This window comes from Corvus cornix, chromosome 1, assembly GCF_000738735.6.
Source record: "Corvus cornix cornix isolate S_Up_H32 chromosome 1, ASM73873v5, whole genome shotgun sequence".
In the NCBI taxonomy this organism is placed as follows: domain Eukaryota; kingdom Metazoa; phylum Chordata; class Aves; order Passeriformes; family Corvidae; genus Corvus; species Corvus cornix.
The window spans coordinates 21419186-21441168 of record NC_046332.1 but is presented as its reverse complement, the minus strand read 5'-3'; the positions used below and the strand labels follow the sequence as shown (position 1 = coordinate 21441168).

The 21983-nt window shown below is 40.5% G+C and overlaps 1 protein-coding gene across 1 annotated transcript in view; it reads right to left on the bottom strand.

Moving 5' to 3' along the window:
* POLQ (DNA polymerase theta) overlaps positions 1-21983 on the bottom strand; it is a 56142-nt gene that overhangs the window by 6112 nt on the left and 28047 nt on the right. The window contains exons 16-30 of the mRNA XM_039552178.1: positions 18793-21836; positions 17683-17826; positions 16895-17091; positions 15202-15442; positions 13939-14132; positions 12087-12224; positions 10615-10789; positions 9998-10133; positions 7410-7528; positions 6633-6817; positions 6167-6278; positions 4475-4599; positions 2839-2992; positions 978-1093; positions 489-567 (exon numbers count right to left, since the gene is read on the bottom strand). Of these exons, the coding sequence (XP_039408112.1) occupies positions 489-567; positions 978-1093; positions 2839-2992; positions 4475-4599; positions 6167-6278; positions 6633-6817; positions 7410-7528; positions 9998-10133; positions 10615-10789; positions 12087-12224; positions 13939-14132; positions 15202-15442; positions 16895-17091; positions 17683-17826; positions 18793-21836 (5159 nt within the window). The remainder of the gene's footprint in view (positions 1-488; positions 568-977; positions 1094-2838; positions 2993-4474; positions 4600-6166; positions 6279-6632; positions 6818-7409; positions 7529-9997; positions 10134-10614; positions 10790-12086; positions 12225-13938; positions 14133-15201; positions 15443-16894; positions 17092-17682; positions 17827-18792; positions 21837-21983) is intronic.

The window sequence follows — 21983 nt, the reverse complement described above, 5'->3', positions numbered from 1 at the left end:
AATGAGAAAAAGCTTGAGCTGAGATTCAAGACAAAAATATCAACCCTTTTGTTTTTATTTAAATATATATATATATATTAATAGCTATACTCATGTATATCTTCATATTTTTATTAATACATATTTATTAATATATACATGCACACTCAGGCCAGTCAGCAGTGCTGAAAGCTCTTTCAGACTAGGAGTTACTGCTTGTCTTCAGGAGTCACCTTTTGTCATTAACAATGTGCCTGTGCAGAAGTGGAAGAAAGGTATCCCCAAGGTATCCCAAGATATGGAAGCACGGCCTGGGAGCCTCCCTGTGCTCAGGACTTGGGAAACACTGAGCTGCCAACACCCAGCTCAAACACCTGCCCCTGAGAGCTGTCACACAGACACCTCTGTGCCCAGGCACAGGAGTGCCTTCAGGGAGGAAGAGCATGCACACACACACACACACACACAAAAGGCACTTTAAAACCACAGAGCACATTCCTTGTACCTACCGTGCTGCCAACCAGCACCAGGAAGGCAAGTAGGTAGGGAATGAGGAAGCAGTACCAAAAGGATAGAATCCTCCTCTCCCTGCACAGAGTACAAACCACAGCTGTAATAATACGTGTTCTGAGTTAGGCACCAGAGCATAAACAGGGAGGCAAAAATACCTCCAGATAAGGAAACACTTCCCCCTACACCTGTCACCAATACTAAGCCACTTCACTCACCAAGCCTCACAGAGAAGTTGCATGAACTGCTGTTATAAGCAACAAAACACATGCTGAAAGTGAACTTTGGCCATGAGGATGGCTTGAGTCTGAAAATCAAGGGATCAAGCATGCAAACATGTTTTTTATATCCAGCTGAATTTTGTTTTCACAGACCTTTCAGCACGCAGGGAAAGGGGATCCAGGGAAGAGAATGTGAGCTCCTAGAAGGAAGGCTTGTTTGAAATACAGTGACACAATAGAGCTGACAGAGGAACTGCAGGGCTGTACCTGGATGACATCGTCCTCTGCAACTTCATAGAGGAGCTCATCGTGCAGCTGGAGAATAAAGAAGCCTCCTCTGATGGGATGTAACATCCCTGCATTTCTCCTCCTCAACAGCCTTCCTGCACAGGTGAAGGGCAGAGTTTGTTAGGTACCATCATAAAAAAGTGTGTTGCTTGTATCAAAAACCTTTGCAAATTCCTAATGCTGAGAAAAAGAACGTGAGGAACTTTAAAATTAAAAAGCCCATGCCTACAAACAAAACCACAAATCATTGCTGTTCTATCAATATTTGTACAGCTACTGAGGGAAAGAATGTTAATGAAAAGTGTTTTAGATATACACATTTCAGCCTTACATTATAAAGATATGAATCATAATGGAAACAAGAGATAGTTGTGTCTCCTGAACCATCTGTTTTAAAAATAAATTTTAAACAAAATCATGCGAAGTTTAATCAGAAGCTGGTTTACAACACTCTCTCTGGGAATGAATTACGATTCTGCTTTTCTTCCAGAAACATTTTAATGGTAAGTTTAAGAAAGCAGTAAGCCTCCTGCAAAATGCAGTTTCTGAAACTGTAGCTCCTGAGTAAAACAGAGGAAGGAAAAAAAGAGCAATTATTGAATAAACAAGTAAGCAGCTGACAAAACCAAGATCCTGGTAAGCCTTCCCTGACAAAAAATAAAACAAACCCTTCAATGGTAAAAGCTGTTGGTACTTTAAAATAAACAAACACAACCTCACACACAGACTCAAAAGTTATTTATTTCTCAGGTTAGCTGACAGGAGGACTTCAGTTCACAGAAAGGGTTTCAAGCCATCATCAGTTCCTCACACAAGCCTCACACTGAAGCAGCAATGTTGAAGCAGCAACATAATGCAGGATGTTCCTCTGATGGCACAGGCATTTCTAACTTGCTGAAAAAGAATTCCTTCCAGTTCCTTAAACACTCAGTATCAGAGTAGGGAAAAACTGCCACAAATGTATCTACTCACCTCCCTACAATTACACTGGCCAAAGGTCAGTGGCTTCTGCTCCTAGGAGGGGCATGAAGCTGTGCCAAGCACGTGCCTTCTACTCATAGCTGACCTCTGAATCTGGTCTCTCCAAAGTAAACTCCCTGATACATTTTTAGAGGTTTGGCAATTAATTATTTAGTTTCCAAATAACACCCTTCATATTAAGACAGCTGCATGTTTCAACTGAAGCACAAGAACTGTCAAAGAAATATAGCTCTCCATCTCCTGTCTTTCTAAAATACGCCTGATGAACAAAACACCATCTACATTATGCTAAAAAAAGTCTTTGTGGCATTCCTCTGGGAATGAGCACCCCAGCACAGCTTTGCTATCTGCAGCCAAAAAAAACTTATGCCAATAAGTGCTTTGTATAATACTCACGGAGTCTCTGTACATCAAATTCTAGCCAACAAATTCCAGAGTTAATTCTAACCAAAAAATGTATTTTTGGAACCAGAAGTTGTCCCACTCAAATTTTTCAGTGCCTCTGAAGCCAGAGTGTCTGCTCAGTTCCTCCTTCCCACTTCTGAACAATTCTGTGGTGGCATCACAGACCACATCACACAGGAACTCTCACTGCCAACCTTTGCAAGATCTGCTCTGAGGTAATTGGACTCTCTGTTCTGGTCACATTTGCTTTAGTTTGCTGAGCATTCTTCCTCCTTCCTTATGACTTTTTTGCCCCTTAAACACAGACTTACCACTGCCAGGAAATAAAACATCTCCCACCCCTAGGGCCAAAGGCACTAACTTTTTTTCAAGCTTTTTTTTTTTTTTTTTTTTTTTTTTAACATTAGTAACACTGAAAATCATGCTCCAGTGTGCAAAGAAGAGGCATCCATACCGGTCTTATCTCTCTGGAAGGAGCTCTCCAGATGTCCATGGGACTTGAACACAGAGGAGAAAGCTTCCAGGCGTCTCTGAATATTCACAGTGGCTGTTTTGACAATATCTGCAGCAGATCCCTGAACAGTTGTATTCACAGCCTGTCGCTCTGCCTGAACAGAGACAGTTGTTCTCAAAACTCACCCCCAAAAAACCAAATCCAGCATGTCACATGTACTTAATTAAAAATAATAAATACATGGCCAAATATGCACATAGTAAAACTTCCAAATGAAGAGTTTGTTCTATCTGCCTGAAAGAAAAGCACATTATAGACTAGCTTCAGACACAAAATTTCTACAGGCGCCTGAGAAAATTCCACAAACTTAAAAGTAACGAATATCAAGGGTAATAACCTGCAAGAGTCACAATCCACAAGAATAAGCATATACACATGGTAAGAGTTTCAAAGGGAGTGGAAAAATCTCAGTTAATCCAAGCACCACAAGACACTTCTGCCTATCTTCAAAGGGATGGACAACCAAAGGCAAGTAACTGGACTTTGTGAATTAACAATCTGGTCTGCCACATTAAATCCTGACTGCCAGAGCATTACAGCTGTGCAAAAACACACCAGACCACCATTATTTTTCAACACAACCAACTTCTCTACTAGTCCCCTCCTCAGACAAGAAAACTGTATTCAAAGCTTCTTCTCTATTTGTTTAGAGCTGAAACATGTGCAAAGAATTTTGAGGATGATGAATGAAAGTGAAGATAATTCATTAACTGGTCTTTAATATGATTTTAAAGACTAAATCAAATTTGAACAGAAGATGAATCTACAAAGCTTCCTGAGGAAGTATTTTTCAGATCAAATGGTCCAAAATATTTTCAAAAGTTTTTTGAAAGCCTCCTTGTTTCCTTGTGAACTATATGGAGTACAAACACCCCCACTTCCTCCCTCTTCTACCCTAGTCTTTAATTCCACACAACTTGATCCAGCTTCCTACTGAGAACTATACTGCTTCCTCCCCACAGAAAGACCTCCCTAGGGGGTCAATTTACTGTTACTGGAGTAGAGGCTATGGCAGAAGTGTCCAAAATGACCTGGAAAAAAAAAATTAATGCTAGTGCAAAGGTGTATACTAAGTAAATATTTATCTAAGAAGTTAAAGCCATTTTCCTTTCAGGGAAAATAAGAAAAGAAACAAATATCCAGAAATACAGGACTTAAATGCCCTGTCTTGCTCAAATGCTGACAGCATGTAACATACAAAGACTGCTGAGTGGGAGCAACTCAGCCTGAAGAGTTAAAGTGTATCACTGTGTGGAGGCTTTTTAAAATCATGTCCATTGATTTCAATAAATTACTCACTCCAGCTCCAACGTGGGAGTTCTGAAGTGAGGTTAGCACAGTGATGACAGCTGCACACCCAGTCACAGAAGACTTACGTCAAACAAGACATGACAAAAGCTGTTATTCAGAGAATGACTGAGGGAACAATGAACTAAGCAAGAAGTGGAAGGTCATGACTAAGATGGCTCACAAACCTTGTAAAACTGCAGACATGGCTATGCGAAGAAATCTGGTATTTTAAAAATAAAACTAAAAAAGAATATTTAAAGAAAAAAAGGCATGGCACTCAACATACATGAGCTTTGCTGTAGGGATTTGGATCTTTGATAGCTGGCAGGTATCGCCGTCTCCCCAGGATGGTCTGCACAAACCCATCCCTTCTGCAGCTCCGCACTGTCTCCCTCAAGAATTTCTGAACCCCTGTGAAAGAAGAGAGAAAGTTTTCTGGAATACAGCTGATGTTCTGTACTGACTTCTCAGTGGGGTCACTGAAAGCAGTCTGGGGCAGCCAAGCAGCACAGAGGAAATCCTTCAAATTTCCTGGACCCCATCAGTGGACAAAGGCACACGATCACTCATTCAGCTCTGCTGCAAAACCTATTAAGACTTTTGAGATGGAAGAGAGTGCACAGTGTCAGGATATCTGGCTGTGCACAAGGAGGTGGGAAATCCATTCTGCACAGTGCCCAGGCACAGAGGGTCATACGTGTATTATTGATAATGGAGAGGTCAGAACCTGGACCAGCACTGGAAAGACAAGTAGTAGGGAGGGAACAAATTGAAAGCAGAAGCCAGAGCCCTTGATGCCTCAGGCTGCCTGACTTCAGGCTGTGTCCCTTCAGATTCTAGGATGAAAGAAAATCACCCACCTGCACTTTGCAAGGAAGGAGCAAATTCACTGAGAGTGTTAGAGAAACTTAGGTCAAAGAAAGGTGAGATAGGGAAGAATGAACTGCACTGCAAATTCAGGTGACAACTGTACGAAAGTGGGGAAAGTTAACTTCAGACAGTTTCTTTCCATGTTTACAAAATATAAGATGTAAAAGGAGCTATTCAAAATCAAGATTGATGGCATCAGTCAATTCATTAGGCATGTCATTTAGCAGTCAGCCTGGCAACACATACCAAGTGAAAATCCATGAGAAGTGAAGTTACAGTGTAAGGTACACGCAGTTTGCATGCATGCACATGTGCCAAGAGAGAGGACACAGGAAGTCCTTCCTAATGGTCACGAAGGAGAGACTATTCAGAAATTAATGGAGACTAAACAGACTGTTAATAGAAAACCATTTCTCTGCATCTGTCTCCTAAAGCAACAAACCCTAAATGTCCAGAATATAGTTTTCCAGCTCACTTTCAAGTCCTATGATTAGAGCTAGCTGCCTCTTGTCCCATTTGCCCTCCATTCTTTTTCTGATTACAGCTCTGTTCTTTCTACAGCTTTCCTAAAAATTAACATGCTTCTTAGAAACACAACAATGTCTTTTTACAAAACATGGGAGAGCTACTCTGAGCAGCTGGATAAAAATTAAAGGGCAATATGCAAAACAGTTTAGAACTCCATGAAAGCAGAAGACAAGAGCAGAAGAAAGAAATGGTTATATTTAAAAATTTTAAGCATGGTCTAAAGTTGTCACAGCATATCATTTGAAGCTGTGTTTTAATAAGAAAAACCATGTGTCTCATCCCAAAACTTAAGAGCTTTAAAATGACTCCTCAGGGCTTATTATTTAACCAAAATAACAAAAAAAAAATTAATGTAATACGTAAAGAACAAAGTCCTAAAGGTGACTACAACCAGAGAGTAAAACATTACAGAGTATTAAACTGCTGCGTTCATGCACTGGACATTTTCAAAATGAAAAGCATTTTCAAGAGATACGAGTAGTAGGTTGAGACAAATTTAGGATTTGAAGAGACATGGAGAGAAGGGATTAAAAACAACAACCACCACCACCACCCAGCTCCCAAACAGCCATATCCAAACCTGTGTATCTTGATTTGAAGGACTCAATGTAATTGGCAGCTTCATTTTCATCAATCCCCATCTGCTCGCCTAAAGATTTTGCTCCTATTCCATAGATGATTCCATAGCAAATCTGCCAGAGGACAGGGTGAAGAATCGCAGCCGTATGGTCAGCCATGCAGAGAAAGCAGAACCAAAACAAAATGTGATTCACTGGCAGACAAGTGTATGGAAACAAGGGCAAGTATTCAAGAAGAGAGACCCTCTCTGAGTCCAAGCCATCCATGCTGCTTTTCTCCACCCTCATCCCCCAAAATCCCGACAGCTCCAGTTGCAACGTAGTGGGAGTGGGAGGACGGACAAAGCAACTACTGAACAATCATGGCTGAACTCACACAGAAAAACATACTACTGTGACTCCACAATGTGTTGAACACTGAACCTTCCTGCCCAGAAAGCTGCTAGTGAGTTTTTTTCCTGAAATTACCTGCTTAGCTTGTTGCCTGGTCCTGTCTCCAACAGCTTCAGGATCCATCATTTTCCATTCTGCTGCGATGCTCTTAAAGACATCAGTACCACCATTCAAGGCTTGAATGAGGCGACAGTCACAAGACAAATGAGCAAGGATCCTCAGTTCCAGCTGAGAGTAATCAGCAGCCAAGATTAAGCCACCTGAAGTCAAGAAGTTATCAGAAAGCATTATTTCATAAATTACTCCAATATTCCATCCAACTTGCCAGCAAGAAGGACTGAACCCATCCTTTATCTTCTGCTCTGACAGTTTTTCACAGCAATTTCTATCAGACAAATTCTTGCCTGTTTCCCCAATGCTCAGGCCTGCCTGCTTTACATCCAGTCACTACAGCTAGAATCCATCAAAACCAAAGAAACAAGTATCTGTCCAGGCGTCTCAGACAGAGCAGGCAATGTCAGAACTGACACTTGGATAGAAAGAACACTAGGTAGAGTGCAATTTGTGTATTAAGAGCTGCCTTAGCTACTACCTCTTTACAAAACAGGTATTCTTAAAGAGGAAATAAAATTGTGAACATGTGAATGATATCATTTGAATACTTTCCCCAACTGAAACTCTCTCTTTTAAAGTCTTGTGAATAATTTTGAAGGCATGCTAACTACTGCACTAGTTTTCCAAGTAGGCTGCTCAGACACATATATACTGTTACCAATTCTTAAACCTTCATTACATTTAGGATTTTTTGCTAACCATATACTTAACAATTCCAGAACAGGACCTGGGCATTACCTGGGAAGGGAACAAAAGCATGCCTCATGCTAACAGAAAATGGCATTCCTCTTTCTTCGGATCTGTTTGCAGCTTGAACCTTTAGCCCATTAGGCAAAATACTGGAATGCTTTGTGCATCTGTGGAGAAAAAGAATGACTGCCCTTCACCAATTTCTATAATACTAAGAGATGCATAATCAGTTTTACCACAAAGAATCAATGAAACAAGTGAGACAGTGGCCTCTATTCCATTTTTCTGGACAATCCATACCCAAATTTTACCATGGGGGAACTGGACAGAGACCACATCAATACCTGAAAGAGATTTACTGATTCTGAAAAGACTTAGGGATAAATCTCCTAGTACATTCAGGATTCAGTTCAGAAATTGGATCATTCCACTCTAAAACAGGTAAGATGAATGGCCCCAGATCTGTGATGAGCGCATTCAAGAAAGACAACAGAGTCACAGGAATCCTAAAAATTCAACAATCCACCTTGAGTGTCAAGTCTCTCAACATCACTCTCCCCTGCAGAATGTACACACCAGGCCATACCTAGCAGAGGCAGAAAGATCCCCCACCCCAACATCACCCTCATTACTGCACATGCACACACATTCCCAAGTAAGCCTGTGAAAACAGAGCAGAAGTTGCAGAAGATGTGCTCATACCACACTGCACATTTCCTCCTGAAAGACTGTGGGGAAAATCTCCCCAAAGCTACTTGATTTTCTTTTCTGGGAGGCCAAAAATTTACAGTGTCACCCAGGTGCTCTGCATCCTCTCAGGGCTTGCTTAGGTCTCCTGTCCCACCAAGTTATTTGTAGCTGCAGATGGAATTGTATCCATGAGCATATCCACTGAACAGTGCACAGCTCTGACACCATTCACATCACATACTCCCATCAGCACCAGTCTACCAGACAGTCCAATGGGCTCTTCACTGGAAGGCAAAAGGATTTTATAAGCCCTTGATGTTTGGATCAGGGATCTGAGCAAGTTCTTTATCAAAATGAAAAGGTATCTCTGAGATCAAGACTAGTTTCAGCAGAGCACAGAAAAGACATCATGCTCTCCCTTGTGCACTTCCTTTTCTTCTTAAATATTGTCATTTCAGGAATGGTAGGGAGCAATGATATAAAAGCACAAAAATCACAGAAATAAATTTTCAAAAGAAATAAAGGTGAGGGACAATTACATGTCTGGGTACTGCAGAAAATCACACTGTTCCCCATAGGTTCTCAGTTTAGTTAAATGTGTAAGGGCTTTATACTATGACCTAATTTAGCTACACTCCTTGGGTCAGAAGCTTCTTACAACAGGAGGAAAGAGTAGCAATATTAGTTAGTAAGATAATAGACAGTCTGGACCAAAGCCTGGAAGGCCTATCAGACTTGGCTGGATGGCAGTTTCTTTTGTGCCAGCAGTCATTTCTGTGCCTTTAGGATTGCCCATCTTCATAACACAGTGGCTGCTTAACTAAGGAATGTGTGAAAATGTAGGAAAAGTCAGCCTGAGAAACAGACCTCTCCAAGTCTGGCAGACACTCCATTCCTTTGATGGGCTCTTCTCTACAAGGAAGACTCTCAAGAAACCAGCACACTCCCCAGCCATTCTGACAAGCTGCTGCAAGCCTGAGCATTGCCACAGCTTTAAGTCAGAATGACATTCCTGCCTCCATGGCTATGCCTGGTTCTTCTGAGGAGAGATGGACAAGATCCTTCCACTCCTGAGTTCTCTTTCCATTTCTTTCCCAAGGCACAAGGGTGTTAAACACATGGTGGTAGGAGGTGCCAGACAGAAGAACCAAAAACCTTCTCAAATTTCTCACATCTTGCTGTGGGGAAAAAAGCTTAGAAAAGGCACTCAGGTGAAATAAATGGGACAAGAACCTGAAAGGAAAGAGAAACTGAAAGGGCAGAAAAGTACCACCAAGTATGAAGCCTCAAAGCTCACAAGGTAGTTGCTAAAAGATTCACCTTGGTATTTCACTAGACTGCCATGCAACTGTTTAGGCATTGGCATGGAATGCTGTCCAAGTAGAACTGCAGAACCATAGAAAACAGGGCATGTGGTTAACAGAAACCAAATTGAGAAATCTTCCTCTGCTACCTGGTAGTTTCTGCAGGTCATTATCACAAATAAAATTATTAACGAAGAATGAAAAATACATTCACCCCTGTTCCCTTTACAAACCGAGCTGCACAGCATAAAAAAAATTAACTTTTTTCTGCTTTTGCCACAATATCCTATCCTCTTTCAGAGTAGCTCTTAGCAAGTCAAACCAGATTCTAACTTCAGTTGAGCTTTTTTCACACTCATTTAGTTACTTCCACCCAACAGCTGGGAGCATAAGGCTCATCTCACTGAAGGGTTTCATAAAGGACTTCAAAAAGAAAGCAGATAGCTACATGAAACCACAGGCTGTTAGCATTATTACGTCTTTCATGTATCACTGATTTTTAGGTCTTTATTCCCCTGTAAGAGAAACACTGAATAACAAGTCACACTGACATGACAGCAGCCACAGGTGAAGTCAGAAAAGAGAAATTGGACAACCTGACCACATTAAGATTAGACAGAAGCTTTGCCAAGATCCTCCTACCTGCCCCCCAAAGCAGCACGAGAATTAGCATTTCCATGGGCTTGGGAGGGTGGGCTTTCTTCAACCACAGTCGGCATTTCAATCTCAAAATCTCTTGGCACATTCTGGATATTTGGCTCTATGAAGGTTACTCGACCTGAAAGGAAGACAAGGGAGAACTAAGGAAGGGTCCAAAAGGAGTCTCTTTAAGTCAGCACAGCTGCACACACTCTGCATCTCCAAAATGCAATGGGCAGGAGAGTGAGAGAGGACACGACCACTCAATCAAATTTTTAAAAAGGAAAAGAAATCGTGTTTAATCGGCTTGTGATGGTTCCCCATTTTTGTATCACTAATAAGAAACTCCCAAATCCAGCACCTGTTCTGGAGTCAGAGATTTACATGTGTGCAAGAAATGTGCAAGAAATTAATAATAATGCTCAGTGAACACAAAAGCTATTTCAAATACATCTTGTTTTCTAAGGCAGATATATGTCAAATAGATACACCAGTATTTTTGTTTGGTTGAAGTAGTGCACAGGCTTGATTTCCTATCTTTTCCCCTTAGAAAAGCTGCACACACATATGAGAAGACAAAAAGCCAGTAAGAAGTGAGGCCTTTGCACACATTTGTTCACCTGTAGCTGTGTGAGTCTGTGAAATTGGATATATCCTTTCCATTCCCAGTGCAGAATTCAATCGCTTCTCCCTCTGTAGTGGAAACACCACTTTAGTAATGGCGTTGTTGATCCTCCTCCATTCCAATATCAGCCCTGGCAATGGGTGAAGCGTCTTTAATTTCTCCAAAACATCCTTGTGGGAAGAAAAGGGCACAACTAATCAATGGCCTTTAAAGCTTTATTTATAAAGTTTTTGCAGTTCTGCAGGAAAAAGTGACTCCTTCACCCACAGTGAGTTTCCAGTGTCACTGCCTTAAAATTAAATCCCTATCCTCTCCACTTACACCACCTACACCTGGGTAATCAAAGCACCACCTGACACAGCTCCATTATTACCCATGAGAAGACAACCACTTGTCTTTGGACATCACTCTTAATCAGCACCAACCAATAAACCACCTGAAATGATGAAATAAAGCATCACTTGCCACAGGTCCCCTACGTTGTCTCTTCTTGTCCAGCGTTAATGCTTCTCCTCCATCTTCTTGCATATTTTTCTCCCTGCTCTCTCCTATCTGTACACTAGGAACACAAAGTGAAGCCCTTGACTATGCTCCTTGAAAGACAAAGCTGATCACTAGCAATCAAATCCTTTCATGTTTAATCAGAAATATAAATGGACTAACAAGAATTTCAAAAGACAGTGGCATGCAAACATTTCTCAAAATAACATTTTTTTGTGTGCAGCAGGCAGCTGCAGCTTCATCCCTCCACATCACAAAAGGAGGAAATCCTCCCTTTGCTTCTTGCTCCCTGCTCTGCCACCACCACTGCACTCAACGTCTTCACTGCCACTTAAGTTCCAGAAATCAATACTTGTCTTCTGAGCACAGACTACACTGAACAAGGGGAAACTAAGAAAACAATACAGATTAATGAGTCCTGAAAACAGGAACATATATATCTGCTAATTTCACTTGTCTGGCAAGAGCACCCATTAGCCTGCAGCAGTTGGTATTAATGCAAGTCCACAATATTTATCAACTGGCAAGGATGTCAATAGCCTTCACATTATACAAGCTCCTGATACACTAAATTTGATAAACCATCAGATTAGCCATTCTGAAGACAAATTCTCTGAAGCAAAAAATACAGATTTGATAGTAGCAGGAAGAGAAAATATTGTATTTATTCAACATGGTATTTAAGTCTCTTTCAAGCTGATGTGGAAAAATTCTTCTGCTATTGGCTTTACAAAATTATTGTGCTATTTTGGTCTTACACATGATTTGGGAAATCAGATTCTGCCTGATTTACTCTTATTGAAGCCTGCAATTTATAGTCATGTACTCACTGCACTCAAGCTTTAGTAGAGCAGGAGTTACTCTGCTAACAGAGAAGGTAGAATCCAGTTTGAATTTCCAGTGATAACTGGAGGAGCAAAAGGCAATTAAAATTTACTTTCAGACTAGAAACAAACTTTACTGTACCTTGGTTGTACTGAACTGCTTGCTTAGCCTGACCCTGTTTCCTTTAGCAGTTGCTCTTCTGGTGTAACCCAGGGTTTTCTTGTTCCCTTGGAGTTTCACTTCTCCATTTTGTGGCAACTTCAGCTCCAGGAACAACACCTGAAAGAGGTCAGCATTTCAAATCAGTTTCTGCCCACTACTCCCAGGAGAAAACAAAAGCAACTGAGCACTTAAACAGCTTGTTCCAACCAAAGGATAGTACAAATGCTTCAGGTAATTAAAAAGCTGATTAAAGATCCCTGCTATCAAAGTCATTCCTCCTCATTTTAATTAACTACGAAATGCAATTTAAAATCTCATTTTCTGAACACTCTAAGTTTGAGTTCAGAGGTATGTTTTTAGAAAAGGTAATTAACTCCATCCAATAAGTGAGGTTATTACTGACAGTCAACTGTAATAAAATGTAATGTTCAGATGACTGAAAGTGGGAAGAACATTGGTGAAAAAAAAGAAGTGTTAGCAGGGAGCAGGCTTCAGACCAATATGAATGGCAAAGAAAGAGGTGGTCACAAATACCTTTTAGAGAATAGCTGGAGTATTAGTTTTTCTAACAAATTGTGAAAAAACTGGGAAATTAAGTATATGCTCATTTGGTGACAGAATACAGCTCTTAATTTTTCATTCTCTCTTTCAGTGTAGCATTACACACTACTTAGCAGCTATTGTCTTTCATTTCACAGCTAGCAGAAGGGAACAGAAAGCTTTTCTTTTGCACATTTATGTAGCACAGAAGTTTTACTGAGAGAAAACTAGAAGGGTAACATTCCACTAACCTATACAAGATACTTTACATGACTTGTAATACATTTCCACGTGAGAAATAAGCTTCTATAGTTCAGGAAACAGCATTTCAGAAAAAACTTTACTTCCCCTGTTCCACGAAGCAGAGTGAAACTGAAGTTGAGCATTATTTCACGAGTTCTAACTTAGGCTGCTGCTACTGAGCAAGACTTGTACATTTGCAACAATGAAGGAATATTTCTGTGGAACTTCTTTGACTGATACCTTGCAAATTTTGACTACTTCTATATAAAGGACAGCCCCTCAGCAAGAAAATAGTACATGGAGAAAAAAAAAAAAAGAGGGGGTGAAAAGCATGCACAGCAATTATAATCTATTTCAATTATCTCATGTAATGTACATTAAAAAATGTAAGTGAAATTCTTCAGGAATTAAAGCATTGATATATTTTACATAGAAATTTGGTTTTTTAAAAAAAATCAGTTCTTAAAAGGTTCTTAAAAGCAGACAGTAGTTGAGTCAAAACTTTTAAAGCTGTCTTTCCTTCTCTTTCATGCCTGTACAGGGACAAGGGTAACAATGCAACTTTTTCAGTACAACTCTTCTTAGACTCAAGACTACATGACACCAAATCACATCTCGTGTGCAGGACACTGGCATTGCAAAAAAACTTCTCCATTCCTGTACCACTCTTCCAAATTACTCCAAAAGCCATTACATTGGCAGATCATCTCATGCACCATGAGAGGCCAAGATCCTATACAAACCACATGCATATTTTCACTTGGCTTCTATTTCCAACATACATATTTCCACTTCCGGCTTCTTTATCTCTGCTAAATTTGGCAGAAACCAGAATGATCAGTCACAAGTAGGAGAGGCACAGACCCTTGCAGGCATCAAGCTCATAATGAGTGTAAGGATAAATGAAGTCTCAGCAGAGTTGGGTTTGCATTTTGTCTTTTCTTCACGCGTTCTTCCCAAGTAGACTTTTTAAAATTTATTTTAGCCAAAGCCTCTTGATGGTAACCTCTGGGGAAGTTCTCCCTGTCCCACCCCAACCCTCATGTACCTCTGCAATGTCATCAGGGCTCGTCAAGGAGAAGCTGTGACCTGCCAGCTGATATGCTTTGGTCTCAATCTGGCTCAGTTTAGCCTGCATGACCTGTTTCTGGGTCTCATAGGCTGTTGTGCTGAAACCAATGCCATTCAGCTCCAGCAGAGCCAAGCAATAATGGGTGGGCATCTCCACTTTAGAAAATACATCTGTAAAAAGTACAAACTCAAGAAAATCTTTTATAAAACAGATCAACTGCAGATAAACAGATTTATTAGGAGAAAAAATGGAGAATCCTGAGTTCTGAAAATACTGAAATGTTCTGACACACTGAAATCTTTTACTATAGATTTCATTTCAATACTTTTGTTTCTGGAATAAGAAATATTTCATAGTAAGAAGTGTTCCAGAACTTCCTATCACAAAAGTATTTAAGAAAGCAGCTTCTGTCAATTTTTTTTCTAAGAAATACATATCTCTCTGTTTATCAACATTTTATAAACTGTTTAATGTAAGGCTTTCTATCTTGATACACTTTAATTCCACCATCCACATCTTTTAAAAATGTTCTAAGGTTCAACTGTAACAATCATAAATGATGTGGTAAACTTGCAATCAAATACTTCAGTGGGATTGAACCATAATCCTCAGCTCTGGAAACACTTTAGGGGAAACCATCATAATGACCACCAATAGATATATGCTTTTGGGGGTTTTTTTTGATGGCTTGTTTTAAAACAGCACAAACACTCAGCAATTATTAGTGCAAACATACAGGATCATTCACTATGGAATCACTAGAGTTTCGTGGACACAATGCATACCTGACAAATCATGCTATATGGGCAGGCCAAAGAGCAAGAAATCTCCTTCAGAAAATATTTGAGGATTTTAGGAATTACTTCTGACAAGGAAATCAAAAAACTTTTGAAAACATTAATGAGAAACCATAGACAGACCCACAAGTCCCTCAGAATGGCCAGGGTACTCACCTGGGAGGTAGAAATATGCTTGATTCGGAGACTTAGAATAGACTCTGCTACAGCCTTAACCACTGGAACTGGTGGATATTTGGGATATAAGAATTATAGTCTAATTTTTTTTTTCAGAATAGATATAATTCCAAGGGAATTTCTCTCTTTTAACAAATGAACATTTTGACACAGAATATATTAAGGACTTCTAAACCTCCTCTCTTCTGCACTGATCATTCAGCCTGTGGTAGCGCAGCTATATTTACCCTCCATCTTTGCCCCCAAGTAAAGGAGGTCTCTTTACCTGTCAGATTTTCCTTCTGTAATTCCTTATGGAGTTGGTCCATGACATTGAAGATAAGCACAGACTCTGTGGCTGCTCTGTACCTCCCAGAATGATCTCCACTGGCACTCAGCCCCAGGCTCTGCACCCCTTGGCCAGTGCCCACTCCTTCCAGGAGGGGCAGCTCACTGGGGAGAAAGTTGGTCACCATGTTGTGAAGGGTGCATTCCTTGGAGCCAGAATCCAGCAGCCAACATGCAACCTTCAAAAGGGAGAGCTCTGTGAGACTTTTTTTTTTACATTTTAGTCATAATACAATGCAAATATTTAACCAAGGGTGGTTAATTCAAGGTTATAGCACATATTATTTTTCTTGATTTGGCAGGCAAATTGCAATAATTTGTTACATCATTTCGGTAAAAACCTTCAAGAGGGCCTAAGTCACTGAAAAGCTTAATTCTTGAGAATGAAGAATTATTTCTCTCTAAAAGGAAAGTTATTTCTGTACATTTGAAAATTTTATTCTGTGTCAAATAAACACATCTTGAAGTGTCTTTTCACTTACTAAAACTTAAAGGGAATAAATATGAAAATCAGGATCAAAATATGCTTAGTCTGAAAAATTACTTCATAAAGATCAAAACTTGCTATTGATCTAGAATATTAGCCAAGCTAAACTCTCCTATGTTTTGCAGAACTGGACTTATGCCAGGAATTCTGTATGGGGTACTTTACTCCTGGTGAAGCTTAAACCCCAGTCTTCAAAGCATGTTCATTTATAGTTATATTTCAATTTCTTGTGTCAAAACAGGATGAAACACAGATATCTACACTGTCTCTGCCATGTAAGCAGAAGTAAAAAACCACAGGTGTATACATATGGGACTGGGGAAGGGGTATGTATATATTCATTGTATCATTAAAATGAACAAACATGACTATTACAAGGAAGTGTGAGGGGAAAGATGCTTTTACTGCTCTTTAATTTTATCCTAAAACTACATCTTTGAATGAAAAAAACCTATGTTTGTACTTGTGTTGAACACCTTACCTAAGTTCCTGCAGAGTTGAATATTGCCACAATGCTGTTCAGCTCATATGCAAAGCAAGCTTTAAAAATCAAAGGAATTTTCAGTGCATCTAGAACTTTTCCTAACGTGGGCAAGAAGGTGCTTTTTACCTCAAGCTAGTGTTTCATTCGAGTTACAACTAGTACCCAAACCTTTTGAAATTACAAGTAAACATGGTGGGTTTTTTGAGAAAACAGTGGTAGCAAAGAGGTCCATATGTACAGTGGGTAAATATTTTGCTTACAAAGTCTTCTGCTCTCAGAAGCAATAACCTGACCAGGAGCACTTGTAACATTTCAGTCCCAGGCTTCTTATTGCAACAAAACAGGAGTTAAGTCCTGTCCACCAGTACTGAGGAGAGATTTATCTTCATTTCCCCTGCCAAGTAAGGTATGGAATAATAATAATGTGTTAACCTCTGAAACTGCTTGTTTCTCTTGCAGGCACCATGAATATACATAGCAAAGCAAATGTCCTCTAAATACTGTTCTAGATTGCCCACTGAAAGAGAATTACACTAAACCTCCTGACAGATGTACATATTCATACCTAAATAACAGAAGTACCAGAAGGTACTCCTGTCTTTCCACTGTTGTGTTTAAACTAGCAGTTTTACCCAAGCAAAATTTCTTAACCCTGCAAACCTTTGGGTCCTCAAAATTTCCTTCCAGGGAGATGCCACAAGCCATCAGCAGAGTTTTGTAGTGCTGAATGAAGTCATACATGATAAGTGAGCGCTCCTTCCTGGGCTTCTTCTGCAGGTACAGCTGCACATGGTTCAGTCTCTCTGCCACAGAGAGGCTTTGGTCCAAAGGTGGTGGTGCCAAACTCAGACTGATTTCTAAGGTAGGAAATATAAGCAAAAATCATCTTTTAACCCATTACATGGTAAAAAAGGCAAGAGAAAAATCTTGAATACAATCACCTAAAGCACAAAAACTACAAGTAAACTATGAAGAAATAACAATATATCTATAGCACTATTACATATTTTAGCAAACCAGACAGGCCTCCCAAAAGCAGTATGCTGTGTCTGTACTAACAAAGGATAGCCAGGAATCAAACCCCAGTCACAAGGTCACTTAGCACAGATTGGGCTATGTTCAGCATTTGAGTGTTAGATTTGTTCTGGAAAGGAAAAACTGGAAGAGACTGAAAGAGAAAAGCAAGTTAGGTAAAGAGAACATGGGAGTAAGCTAACATTTTATGCTCACAGGCCAGTGCCTGAGCCAGTTACCTGCCCATATTACACAGTAGTATGGATGTATCCACAGCAACCTGTTCAAGGGTCTTTAACATCTAAGACTGCTAAATTATTCCACCACTGAGCTGGGGTCAGGACACTCAGAGCACTTCAAGAACCTTATCTGCTGAAGGTACTTTTTTGAGATGCAGTGTCAAGTAACCCAGCACAGCCTGTCTGCTCACTTACCAGTCTGGTCTTGTATCTGCTGCAAAGAGATATAATAGGCATCTTTTCCACCCCAACACACTGCCAGTCCAACTACCAAGATGTCTTCACATCCTTGGACAGGAAACCCGTCATCTTTAACTTGCATCCACTGAGGAGAACTCACTAAAGAAATAATTTTAAGTTACTATTATAAAATGGCATCCATAAATAGAGAAGAGTTGGGTCCTGAAAACGCAAATACATACAGTTGAACCTAAAATTGAGCATTATCAAGTCTCAGTAAAGCGAAGGAGCAGAGTGTTAGTAGACGATGGAGAGCTGGTGTCAAGCATTTCCTTGACAGGTCTTTGGTGATAGTAATGAAGTGTTAGCAGCTTGTTGGTATGTGAGAGCATCTAAATATTCTTCTGTGACTGCCTCTGAACCAAGGTTAAATATTTTCAAGTATTTTCAAAATGTAAACTTGGTTCAATATAAGCATGTGTGAAATTCAGATCAATCTCTGGGTTGTTGCAATATTGCTTCTTTTTTTCCCCCCACATAAGTATTCATATGCTGCAGTTTGCTGCTGCTTTATAAACATGCCCTTCCTTTAAAATGACAAGATTAAGCAGTTAGATTCTTTGCTGTCACATTGCCATAACAACAATAATAGCATTTCTTAACTATCAAAATAGATTTTTGACAGATAAATGTGAAATGCTTTTTAGAGTGAAAGGAAGGAATACATTTCTATATCAACTCTTGAAGAGGTTGCTAGAAAAGGCCAGAATTTGGAAGGGATGCTTTATGGGTGGTTTAATCTGAACAGGAGGAAGACTTTATTTACTTTGAGGGTGACAGAACACTGGAACAGATTGCCTAGAGAGGTTGTGGAATTTCCTTCCCTAGAGATATTCAAAATCTGCCTGCATGCAATCCTGTGCACCCTGCTCTACGTGAACCAGGTTTAACAGGGGTTTGGACTAGATAATCCCCAGAGGACCCTTGCAACCCCAAACATTCCATGATTCTGTAATATCAGTGATTTTTCTCCTTTTTTGCATATCCTTTCCTTCTCCAGGCCTGCTTTAAGCTGAAGATGCCACATGCTGTTCACAGAATAATGCACTGGAACAGGGAACTGACCTTTTTTGAATTTGCCACCAATCGTTGATTTGGGAGACAAAAGGCACTTTGTTCTTTCACATGCCACTGAGATGGAGAATCTGCTTTTCTCCTTCCATTCTGCAATAAAAGTCTGGAAAAGTGCTTTGTTGCTTGCTACATCAACAATAGTGAAACTCTCAGCACTTAAGGGAACAAATGGAAAAACATCCTGAGAGAGCTGCAGTGAAAAGCCTTGGTCTATAGTGGAATCATCTTTTATCTCATCAGTGTCAATTGGGTCTAGACACCCAAGATGGACCTGGAATGTTTTTACCTGCTGCTTTGCATTGCCCTCACTATTCCACTGTGCCTGAACCATCTGCCCTTCATTCTTGCAGGTGACTTGTCCTTTTCTTGCAGATTTCACAGGGAGAGAAACAGAACTTTTTGGAAAAAGCTCTTTGGGAGGTGTTGGAGGAATAAACCCATTGTTACTATCTGGTGCAGGACAGGATGTTCTGTTGCTTCCCTTGAGCTGAAGTGTTATGCCCTCTGTTTTCCGAAGATCTGAGTTTTCAGTTTTGTTTTCTTTAACCTTGAAAGAGCTTTTTAAATCCTGGCAAGCGGGCAAAGGCTCTGGCTCACAACAGTCGGATTCAAAAACTGGAACTGGCTCTTGACTAACAATAGGAGCAACTAACTCTCCTTTCAAACTGGAACTTGCTGAAACTGGTTCGATGCCTGAGAGGCTCGGCCATTTGTCTAATACATCCTGCAATCCTGGGCTTAGTTCAAACGAGCAGTCAGTCCACACTACTGGATGGCGTTTCTTCTCTAAAGCTTGGTGGCTTCTCTGGAGCTTTTCACCTTGATCTCCTACTAAATCCTTTGGTTTGGGGTCATTGTTACAAATCACTGGGTTTCTTAATCCTGACTGACCTTGAAATGAAGAAGGAATGTCTTTCAGAAAAGACGGGGAGTTTCCACGGCCTAAAACTTCTGCTATTACATCCGAGGATGCTTGAGACACACTGTTACACTGTACAGGATTCTCATGTTCCATCTGATTGTCATTGACATCAGATTTATTCTCAACAGGCCTTAGACTCTGCAAAACACCATCTGGAGGAAGCAAAGCCACAGGGTCCTTTCCATCAGCTTCCATCATGTGAACAGCTGAAAGGTCATTGACATTACTGAAGCTATCATCAAACAGCAAGCTATCACTCATATTTAGGCTTGTTTCAGGGACAGGCTGGCATTCTGCTTGTACAATGTGTTCCCTACCTAAATGGGAGGTTGCTTCATTCAGGTCTTTAGACACACTCTCCTCTTTCACTGAATTTTGGGTCTGGTAATCTTGTAGAAAACTGTGCAGCTGCGAGTCAGTGACTGAGAAATCGCTTTCTTTAAGGCAAGGTGCAGGTTCTATTTTCTTCACGACAGGCTGTAAATTAAGGCCTTCAGACTCCAAAACTTTATTACTACAGTGCTGAGTTGTGTTTTTTGTAATTTTATTGGTGGTGATAAGACTTGAGAAGCTCCGTTTCCTAACTGTTGCAGCCAGCCTTTTATCAGTATCATTCTCAGTCCATAAACTGCTTAGGTTTTTTGGTATTCCCTGCTGTGGTATTGCTGCCAGCTCTGAACCTTGTATTCCCTGCTGTCCTGTGATTCCAGCTGCTCCCTCCTGTTTTATTATCATCTCAGTTTGAGTATCCAACTGGAAGCTGTCTTCAAAGTCTCTAGAGTCAGAAAACAGATGAGAAGCTGGATCATTCTGAACATCATGTGCATTGCAAACACCTCTGGATTTTACTAAAGACCCTTTCAGAAAGTCCTTAGGATGACTGCTGCCTTTCTCCAGTGTTCCAGCTTGTAACAATATTCCATTGGGCTTTTCACTCCCATTTTTGCCACCATTCTGAATCTGAATATTGCAGGTTTTATCCTCACCAGGGCAAAAATGCCTATCAATCCTCACCTCAGCACAGCTCACATCTGTTTGAGTTTTATTCATTTTGTTCTGCTCACCATCAGTATTGTCAGTTCTCTGTGTCCTAGCACTACCAGGTGTTCCTCTACTTCCGACAATACTGTGTGTCTCCATAGATAGCATAGCAGGTGCCTGAAAACCTGCTCTCCCCTTAGGCATGCCTTCATTTGTGGTGGTAGGCGCTGTAAATAATCCTTCCATTTTATCTTTCCTCCCAATCTTAACTTCCCCCATCTGTACAGAATTTGAGGCTTTATGAGTTACAGAATCTGTTTCCATAAATTCCTTATTATTTTGGTTTGAAACAGAATTATCCGTAGAGATGCTAGTGTGGAAAACAGGCAGCTTTTGTATGTCTGTGCTAAGCTTATTTGAATCTTCAGGAAGTGACCCCTGCAGTTTTGAAGCGGTATTTTTGTTCCTAGTCTGGTTTAAATGCGTATCTGTGCTGTTAATCAATCGAGAGGCTGAAGACTCTGTTCTCAATGTTGGTGTTTTTCCTTGTTCAGTAAGGTGCTCTGGGATTGCTGTCCTGGAATCCATCTTGGTTTTGACCAGAGAAATTTCTTCTGTGTTTTCATTGCCTCTGCAGACATTTGGCCATTTTCTAGCCCTGTATATAAGATCACCCTTGCCTTCCTCTGCTCGAGCCTGTTTCCTGCCTGGGACTTCACTCTCAAATACAGAGCTTTCTGTGCTACTGCTCAGTCGCCTTTTATATCCCTTTTTAATATTTGATAAGTCTCCAATCCGAGAACCAAGGCCATTACAGTGTTGAACTCTGCACCCTTTTTTGTTTAATACCCTTGAAGACTCAGCAGACTCCTCTCCATCTGATCTGTGCAGTCTGTCTTCCAGTTCTGACTCACTGCTGATCACAGAGGATGTATCAGTCTCGAGAAAAGACTCTGGGTTCCACTGCACTCCCATCAGTGCCAAATCCTGCTGCAGAAGTCTCCTGGCTTCCTCCACAATGACAGAAGCTGCTTCTCCTTCAGTTAAGCCCTTCATTCCAGCCATCCAGATGCTGCGCACGGCCCGACGCTCCTCTGCTGACTCTTCATCCTCATCCACAGCCCTACGAATGCTGTGGGAAAGGCAACAGACAGAGGTGAACATTCATGCAGAACATAACAAACAAGGAGCTGGCACTATTCTGCTCTGCTCCCATTTCAACTGTCTTCACAGCTTGCTTTACAGAAGCACACTACCTAAAATATAATGCACTTGATGT